Genomic DNA, 10289 nt, shown 5'->3' with positions numbered 1-10289 from the left:
TTTTTAATCGTTTTTGCAGCTGCCAGATGAGTTTTCATGCATTCTATCTTTTTACACTGGGAATAATACACACTGGGAAATGAGCTAGAGATAAGGGTAGATGATGTGGAGTTGGTGAAGCAGGATGTAGATAGGATTAGTAAGGAGGAAGTGAGAGCAGCAATTAAGAGGATGAAGAGTGGAAAGTCGGTTGGACCAGATGACATACCAGAAGCATGGAGATGTTTAGGAGAGATGCAGTGGAGTTTTTATAAAGATTGTTTTGATTTTGGAAGGTGAAGATGCCCGATGAACGGAGAAGGAGTGTGCTGGTACCGATCTTTAAAAATCAGGGAGGTGTGCAGACCTGCAGTAACTACAGGGGAATAAAGTTGCTCAGTCACACCATGAAGTTATGGGAAAGAGTAGTGGAAGCCAGGCTGAGAGAAGAGGTGACCATCTGTGAGCAACAGTATGGTTTCATGCCGAGGAAGAGCACCACAGACGCATTATTTGCTTTGAGAATGTTGATGGAGAAGTATAGAGAAGGTCAGAAAGAGTTGCATTGTGTGTTTGTGGATTTAGAGAAAGCGTAGGAGAGGGTGCCGAGAGAGGAGTTGTGGTATTGTATGAGGAAGTCAAAAGGAACGACAGACTGGTTCAAGGTGGAGGTTGGACTGCATCAAGGATTGGCTCTGAGATTTTTCCTGTTTGCAGTGGTGATGGACAGGTTGATGGACGAGGTCAGACAGGAGTCTCCATGGACTATGATGTTTGCCGATGATATTGCGATTTGTGGTGAGAGTAGGGAGCAGGTTGAGTAGAGCCTGGAGAGGTGGAGGTACACGCTGAAGAGAAAGGGGAATGAAAGTCGGTGGGAGTAAAACAGAGTACATGAGTGTGAATGAGAGGGAGGGCAGTGGAGTGATGCGGTTGCAGGGAGAAGAGGTGGAGAAGGTGGAGGAGTTCAGGTACCTGGGGTCAACAGTGCAAAGTAATGGAGAGTGTGTTAGAGAAGTGAAGAAAAGAGTGCAGGCAGGGTGGAGTGGGTGGAGAAGAGTGATAGCAGGAGTGATTTGTGATAGAAGAGTATCTGTGAGAGTGAAAGGGAAAGTTTATAGGACTGTGGTGAGACCTGAGATGTTGTATGTTTTAGAGACAGTGGCATTGAGTAAAAAACAGGAGGTGGAGCTGGAGGTAGCAGAGCTGAAGATGCTGAGATTGTCATTGGGAGTGATGAGGATGGACAGGATTAGAATTAGGATTAGTTCATTAGAGGGACCGTGCAGGTAGGACGTTTTGTGGACAAGGTGAGTGAGGTGAGATTGAGATGGTTTGGACATCTGCAGAGGAGGGATATGGGGTATATCAGTAGGAGAATGCTGAGGATGGAGCTGCCAAGAAGAAGGAAAAGAAGAAGGCCAAGGAGGAGGTTTATGGATGTGGTGAGGGAAGACATGCAGGTAGTTGGTTTGAAAGTGGCAGATGTAGAGGACAGAGCGGTATGGAGACGGATGATCCGCTGTGGTGACCCCTAATGGTAGCGGCTGAAATAAGAAGAAATAATACACACTTAGGGAAAGCGTTTGCAGGAAAATAATCTCCCCCTACCAACTCAGAGCTGATTGTTTTGCCAAAGCAGCACTGAAATACCACAGCAACAGGATACCACACACTGGTTTGTGTTACATGTAAAGTTTGTGTGTAATAAATTCCTGCTTGTGTTCATGTACATTAAGAATGCAAAAAACTCCTCTGGCCTTAACCGGTTCTGACTCAGTATAGGTTGAGGTCCCATGGTGTAAATAGAGGCAAAGGGTTTGGGTATGTAGAAAGAAGAGAGGAAAAAGTAGAATAAAAAGAAGAGGAAAAATATTCAAAAGTATATATATACTTTTTGGTCAGAAGTAAGCATGTCAACTATAAAGACAAAGGTTGGTGGACACCTGATGTGCTTTTTGAACATCTCAATCCTTATTCAGACCCCAATTTGCTCTTATAATAACCTCCTTTTCTTGGAGGATGTTCCACTTGATTTTGGAGTGTGTTTCTGGAGATTTGTGAAGATTCATTCAACCACAAGGGTGTTAGTAATGTCAGGTACTAATGTGGGGGACGATGTGAGGAGGCCTGGAGTGCAGTTAGCATTGCAATACATCCCAAAAGTGTTCAGAAGGGTTGAGAAGATCAGAGCTCTATAGCAGGACATCTTCCATTCCAACTCATGTAAATTGTATCTTCATGGAGCTGGTTTTGTCAGGCTGGAACAGGTTTGGGTCTCCTACATGGTGGAGTGAAGGGAAAATTTTCTTCTACTGCATCCAGAGACATCATTTAAGGGGTGAACCCCATACTGTATGGCTGTAAACGTCAGGTGTCCCAATACTTTTCTCAATATCGTGGGGTTCCAGGAACGAGACACGACCAGAGGTAGCTTTAAACGTGATCTATTAGGGTTATAACCCATAGTAACCCTGTGTATGGATTGTAAACAAACATCTTTTTTATAATACACCAATAGCAATAGCAGAACTAAGCATGAACTAAGGATTTTCAGTAAAGTGCAGACTTTTGAAAGTAATCCAATATGTGGTGCTGTTTGTAATTGTTTTGAGAAATGCACTTACCAGTTTGCATAAAATTCAACATTCAAAATTCTGTTTTCCTATTCTCCTTTTTCTTTCTTTCTGTTCATCAATCTACCAGGTGAGAGCAAGTGCGATCGCTCAGGACGCCGACCAGAACTACGACTACGCCTCCAACAGCGTCATCCTGCACCTGGATGCTGGAGACGAGGTCTACATTAAACTGGACGGAGGGAAAGCCCATGGTGGCAACAACAACAAATACAGCACGTTCTCCGGGTTCATCCTGTACGCCGACTGAATCTCAGACCTCGAGGTACAAGATGAAGAAGATGGACACGGAGACGGCTTTATCGTCCGAGCGCTTCTTTTGTTTTCCCTTCACAGGATCATCTTGTTGCTACAATCATCGTATTTTTTATTTATTGATTGAATAGTCGGTTTGTCGGATTGCAGACTCTAGTACGAGACTTAGTGAACAGTGGGTGCTCTTTCTGCTCTATAAATCTTAATGACAACAAAAAGCGAAAGACCTTCGAGACTCCAGCAGGACTTTCTGAGTGGCAGAGATCTTTTTTTGTCATCGTCGCATCCTGTATGATGTGTCTCCTCATCACGTCTCATCTTCCGTCCAACAGATATATATCGACGAGATGCGAGAATGACCCGAGATGCCTGTCCCTTATAGACAGAAAAAAAACAGCAAAAAAAAAGAAAAGAAAATATTTTTCGAAGGCTTGCTTTATTAACTAAAGGGATCGTTTGAGATTGAGTTTAGTCTAGTTCAAATCCTATTTCAGATGATTGAAAAAATGCTTGTGCGATTTGGAAGAAATTGTGCCATCCTTAGCGCTTTTTTTCCCTTTTTCTTCTTCCCCTCCCTTTCCTGAATAAGTGAAGATTGCCATTGCGGTTGATGTTTTATCCAGCGTGCCATGATATGTCTGGTGCAGATTGTGAGTCGGTGTCGCTGCCCCTAATGGACGGTTTGGGAAACACAAAGGACGCGATTTACTCTTTTATTTCTGTTTCTCCGTCCATCCGTTAGACGAGAATCCGTGTACGTTGTGGTTATTAGATTTTTTGATTAGTAATTGAAAAACTAAATGTGAATTACGACGCCTTGAATGCTTCAATGTTTCGGAGACACACACAAAAAAGAGAAAAAAGAAAATTACTTATTTATAAAAAAAATTCTAATCCTTTAATCTCACAATACCAAATATGATTAATGATCTAAACTGCACAATATTTCTAATCTAATATCCAATCTAATCTATAATCCAATCTATTGAAGGTCTTTCTTAGGAAAAAATATCCACTCTTGAACCTTTTGCACTAATAATAAATTACACAATACAAATTAGAGCAGTATTTTCAGACATCGCAGACAATCCAGTAGAACTTGGGGCATGGGGGCAAGGCGGGGCAATAAGGCAGCGTTGTTCTGCAACAAGCATGTGAAGATTGTATGTGTGGTTTAACATTGTAAGAAGAGGACATGTGTGGGACTCTCATTTCCTGTCCCTCTCTGGTTGCTTTTTAAAAGCATGCAATGATCCATATAAACTTGAAGCGATTCCAAAATGTTGGACGAAGCCACTGATGGATTATGTGCTGATGGTTGATCAGTTATTTTACATCCGGGTAATTCAAGTGTCCCACAATCTCAAATTCAAAGTCAAACAATAAGATTCCAAGAAATTAAGCTATATAAAAAAAGTAATATGCCCAGTTATTTTTAAACAACAAATTAATGAATGCGATGTACAAGAATAATGAGTGCTGATTCTTCCATGAGTCCAGGCCCAAGAGTTCACTTAGTTTATATTTATGTTCCAGGTATGTTCATGTAGTCCAACCCCCCCAAAAAAAGAAAGAAAGAAAGAAGGAAAAACTGTTACACTGAGTTTTAAAGACCTAAAACAACATAAGTACACTTTTAGTACAAATAATTTCATTAATCAGAAAAAGCAGTAAAATTTGGTCAAATAGAGATTATTTAGGACGGAAAACCAACTAAAAAGATAAAAGTTGGGTTACACCAAAATAGCCAAACCTAAACACCGATGCATCCGAACACATTGAGCTTCAACAGAATACCGGAGAAAATGTCATTAGTGTGGATATTTGGTGACTGATTCATAATGTACTTTATATATAAAAAAAATGTACAATTATATATTATTTCTTTCTTTAAATATTAATTTAAGCAATATTTAGCAATCGCCTCTGCCAGCAAGCAGTTCCTGACCTCACTGATTATTGATATTACGCTCTTGTGGTTTTCTTCAATCTGACACATTTAAAGGAACATTTATTGAATTTAGCAGTTATTCAACTGAGCTCTTGAGGGTTAAGGGCCCAAGGGCATAACATCAGCCTCTTAGTGGTGCTGAGATTTGAACTCATAACCTTCAAATCCAAAGTCCAACATTTTAACCACTTGATTATTTGTAGGCAGGATAACTTCGGTAATGCTGTCACAGACCCCTGTCTATGCATCACATGACCTCTGGAGTTCCTCTATGGCCCTCACTGAGACCCACTCACTAGATGACCAGGCACTTAGAACCAACAGTTCTCTTGATATTTAATGAGCAACACCATAACACCATAAGAACCTCTTAGACCAGTTTTCAATGACCTCTGATGGCTTTCGTATATATTTTACCTTCAAACCCTATTCAGAGTACAGGGTAAAATCGGGACCACACAGTTGATGGATCCATCAACTGGTATTTAACATTCCATCTAGAGGGTCTGTTCAGACATCGGACATTAGACATTGTCCCATGGATATATAAGGAGAAAAGCTTCTCCTGACAAGGAATGGTCCTAGTATTCTGAAGTGGTTCTACTTTTTTAATCTATTATACATTTCAACAAAGAACTAATGCTGTTCTTGGTCTATTCTGGGTGGTTTTTCTGTAAAGTCTGGTTCTTGTTCTTGAACTTTGAACAAGGAATACAAGGACTAGAATTAGGGTTCAGGAGAAAAGACCAACATCCACACCACTGGAAAAAATATAATACCCTTTATGGGTTCTTTCATTATCCCATTGTGCAAACTCTTCTAGGTCATAGATTCAAAAAGATTATACGTGGAACCCTTTCCTGGAAGAACATTTAACATCTAATGAATCCCTACAGAAGCCCAATTTTGAAAGAGTGCACACTTTTTTTCAAGCCTAAATGTAGTGTCTATAATCAAACAACTATCTTTCTAAAATAAATTGAATTACAAACTTTTAATTATCCAAGTGAACCCATAAAGAAGTCTTGTAGAAGTGTTCACAATCTTCACTTTGTCACTGAAGAGTTTTAAAGGTTCCACAATGAACTCTGAATAATCCACTGAGCCCATAAAGAACCCTTAAGGAACCTTTTTTCCCAAGTTTTAACAAAACGTTTCCCTTTTTTTTTTCGTCAGTAGCTGTCTCTCTCTCTCTCTCTCTCTCTCTCTCTCTCTCTCTCTCTTCATTCTCCCCTTTGCTTGGCCTTTTCTAAAAGAACCTTGTTTGTATAATACACATGTTAATAATCAGCTGAACCTGTTGTGGACATGAAGTTTTTTGAAATCGCACCCTTGTGTAAATTTGGACAGTGGCTCTTAAAAGGCAAACTATAAATAATAAATAACTATCATATCTAAAGACGTTTTTCCCCAGAGAGTTCTTGCATACCCCTGTAGCAACTATTCTATGTCCCGGTACATGGCTGCAACCTTGTGATTGGGGACCTCTGATCTGGATGGACACCTTTAAGGTTCTACACTAAAACTGTGAACAGGGTTTTTTTTTACGTCGCAATGAACTCAATTTCGTTCAAGGAATAGCGTTTTATCAGTACATGTGAATGCAGCAGATGAAATACAGGGTCAAACCAAAAAGATTTGACTTCCAGGTAGAAGATGGGAAGAAACATAAGGAGAGAAATGAGATTTAGGTTCAATCGACTGTCAGATGACTGCAAAAAAATCCTTTCAGGAATAATAGGAATGAATGTCAGAACTTTTTAAATTATTAATGGTAATTAATGCAGTCGAATGATCAATATAAATAAATAATTAACAATAAATAAATATAAAAAAATACAAATATACATTTAACATATATACATAACACTTTCAGTTCCCAAATAAATAAATGAATAAATGAACAAATAAACACACAAATAAATAAATAAATAAATACGGCTTCAGTCTTTTTTTTTTTCATCGTCCAACCAAACTCATATAAAAGTACCCATGCAGGCCCAGTTGCCTTCTCTCAGGTACACAGTTGCGTGTTTGGAGTTGTAAAGTTATTCGAGAACCTTTCGAGAGCTCTTCGCAGCCGTAATCTCGACTTCGGCGGAACTCGGTCGCACTTCATTTTTAGCGCTTTCACACATTTCAGTCTGTTAGTCCAATTTAGAGCAAAAAAACAAAAAAAATACAAAGATATTTCTGGATTGTACGCATCGGGTACTCGGTTTGGTTTCACACCGTAGGTAATTAAATAAATGGGAAAAGAAATACTCAAGAAAAAAAGAATATAAAATCACAGCATTACCCCAGAGAGAACACAGATAATGATTAGGAGCTGATACTAATAAAGTAATAATAACGTATTTAAATAATTAGTTGAAACGATTTTGTGCATCACATCAGGGGTTTTTGTTTTGGGTTTTTGGTTCAGTCTTAATGTCCACAATCAAAGTGTATTGAGCTGCATGATATGGATCTTATTTACACTCTGTATACATTATATGGCCTAAAATTGGACACCTGACCTCAAGATTAATGTGATTTTTGAACAACATATTCAACAATTAGTCTCCATTTGCTGTTATAATAATCTCCACTCTTCTCAGAAGATGTTCAACTAGATTTTGTGGGGATTTGTGTGATTCATTCGGCCACAATGGTTTTATTAAAGACAAATATTGTTGCAGATGGGATTAGGAGGCCTGGTTTGCAGTCATCATGAAATATTCATCCTAATAGGATTGAAGCTCTTTAGCAGGAGATCTTCCAGTCCAACCCATGCAAGCATATCTTCATGTAGCTAGCTTTGTACACAGGGGCATTGCACATGCTGGAACAGGTTTGGGTCTTATAGTTCATGTGAAGGAATAATGTCATGCTACAGCATCCATAGGCGTCTTATACAATTGTGTGTCTTCAGCTTTGGGAAGAAGAACATATGGCTGAAAAAGTCCCAATACTTTTGTCCATAGAGTGTCAAAGTCAAATACACTTCCTCAGACCAATTGAAGCCAATTGATGCCAGTTCACTCGGAAATGTTCTCATTGTTCTGTATGCAGGTCTGCAGTAATGCAGTGTCCTGTTGCTGTTTGTACGCGTGCCGGTGTTTAAGTGCAGGTTAAACCGCTGTGTGACCTCTGACCTCAGAGAACAAAAACAGAGACAAGGAGACAAAATAAAGTAGAAAAAGAAGTTCATCTCCTCCTGCGGCATCACCACGGGTCACTTCCACACACTCGCGGCGGGACGCTGATGTGAAACGACAGGGTGACAGTCTGCGACCGAATGAAGCTGATCTGTTCAAATTGTGTGTGTGTGTGTGTGTGTGTGTGTGTGTGTGTGTGTGTGTGTGTGTGTGTGTGTGTGTGTGTCTGTGTGTGTGTGTGTCCAGACAAGCCTTCATGCATGCACAGAAAATCTCCTCAGCCACATCACTGACAGCTGATCTCACACACACACATTACAGCCATGTTCTAATCAGCCAATGATATTGCAGTGTGAGGGAGGAAAGACATCAGTCTACTGAGAAGAAATAAGGACAATAAAGCTGTGAGAGAGAAGGAAAGGTACACGTTTGCTGGTCTGACTTCAGTTCTCTTTTTCAAAAATGTAAATGAATTTCATTAATAAAGGTGACTTCTAAAGTCAGTGAGCCTTGTGTGTTTTTTCACTAAAAGGATTATTATTATTATTATTATTATTATTATTATTATTATTATTATTATTATCACCATTGTCATTATTAATTGTAGTAGTAATAATCATCATCAGCATTATGAAATGTAGCTTAATCATCATCACTATTGTCATTCTTCTTCTTCTTCTTCTTCTTCTTCTTCTTCTTCTTCTTCTTCACCACCATCATCCTCATGATCATCATCTTAAAGAATATCATTATTCCCACTGTTGTTGCCATTATTATTATTATTATTAGTGGTAGTAGTAGTAGTAGTAATAGTAGTAGTAGTATCACCATCATCATCATCATCACCATCATCATCATCATCATCATCATCATCATCATCACCATCATCATCATCATCACCATCATCATCCTAAGTGAAATAATTATTCCTATTGTTGTTGCCATTATTATTATTATTATTATTATTATTATTATTATTATTATTATTATTATTATTATTATTATTATTATTATTGGGTTCCCTGGTGGTCTAGTGGTTAGGATGCGGCGCTCTCACCGCTGCGGCCCGGGTTCGATCCCCGGTCAACCAACCCCAGCCACTCTTAGATAAATGGGAGGGTTGCGTTAGGAAGGGCATCCAGCGTAAGAACATGTGCCAAATCAAACATGCAGAGGATCCGCTGTGGCGACCCCTAATGGGAGAAGCCGAAAGAAAGTTTATTATTATTATTATTAATTAGTAGTAGTAGTAGTAGTCGTACTATCATCATTATTATTGCAATGAGTGTCACCATCATCATTATTATTATTAGTAGTAGTAATATTCATCATCATCATCATCATCATCATCCTCATCATCCTCATCATCATCAGTATTATTTAAACCAACGTTGTCATCATTATTTTTCTCTTCTTCTTCATTTTCAAAGTCATTGTTATTATTATCATTATTATCATTATCAATTATTATTATCATCATCATCATCATCATCATTATTATTATTATGAATAGTATTATTATTATTATTATTATTATTGTCATTATTATTATTGTTATTATTATTATTAGTAGTAGTATCATCATCATGAATAGCAGTATTATAATCATCATCATCACCAGCATCATCCTCATCATGAGTAGTATTATCACCACTGTCATTATTATTATTAGTAGTGGTAGTATCACCATCATCATCATCATCATCATCATCATGATTAGTATTAATAATATTATTATTATTAGTAGTAGTATTAGTATCATCACCATCATTATTATTAGCAGTAATAATAATTATATCATTATATTATAATAATATAGTAATATTATCATTAGCATCATCATGAGTAGTATTAATAATTCCATCATTGTTGCCATATTTTTTTTTTATCATTAGTATTATTAGTTGTAGTATCATCATCATCATCATGAATAGAAGTATTATTATCATTGTCTTCACTATTATTATTATTATTATTATTATTATTATTATTATTATTAACTACTACTAAAACTTGTATGAATAAAGATCTGAGTTGAATGTTGGATCCAGATGTTGGAGGCTGAAAGTTGTTTCGGCAGCATTTTCACATCAATGTTTTTTTTGTGACGCTGTTTTATATCATGACTTTTTTCCGGGGGAAAACAAATGCCCATGACTGTCACAATTTCAGTGAATGTTTCCCCCCATTTCCTGTCTCCTCACACACACACACACACACACACACATATACCTCTATTTTTGTCTTCTATATGTCACCTAAGCTTGGCAGTGGCCTGCCCTGACTCACAAAGCAAAAAAGAAAAACAGCTGCAGCCACAACAACAGC

General features: G+C 38.0%; 1 protein-coding gene across 1 annotated transcript in view; it reads left to right on the top strand.

Moving 5' to 3' along the window:
* The window catches only part of LOC124397096 (C1q-related factor), a 45050-nt gene extending 36595 nt beyond the window's left edge, over positions 1–8455 (top strand). Inside the window, exon 2 of the mRNA XM_046866571.1 lies at positions 2686–8455. Coding sequence (XP_046722527.1) covers positions 2686–2865 — 180 coding nt within the window. The 3' untranslated portion in view covers positions 2866–8455. The remainder of the gene's footprint in view (positions 1–2685) is intronic.
* Positions 8456–10289: the final 1834 nt, after the last annotated feature.

The sequence above is a fragment of the Silurus meridionalis genome, chromosome 14, assembly GCF_014805685.1.
Source record: "Silurus meridionalis isolate SWU-2019-XX chromosome 14, ASM1480568v1, whole genome shotgun sequence".
NCBI classification, from domain to species: Eukaryota; Metazoa; Chordata; class Actinopteri; order Siluriformes; family Siluridae; genus Silurus; species Silurus meridionalis.
This window is presented reverse-complemented; position numbering and strand designations above follow the sequence as displayed.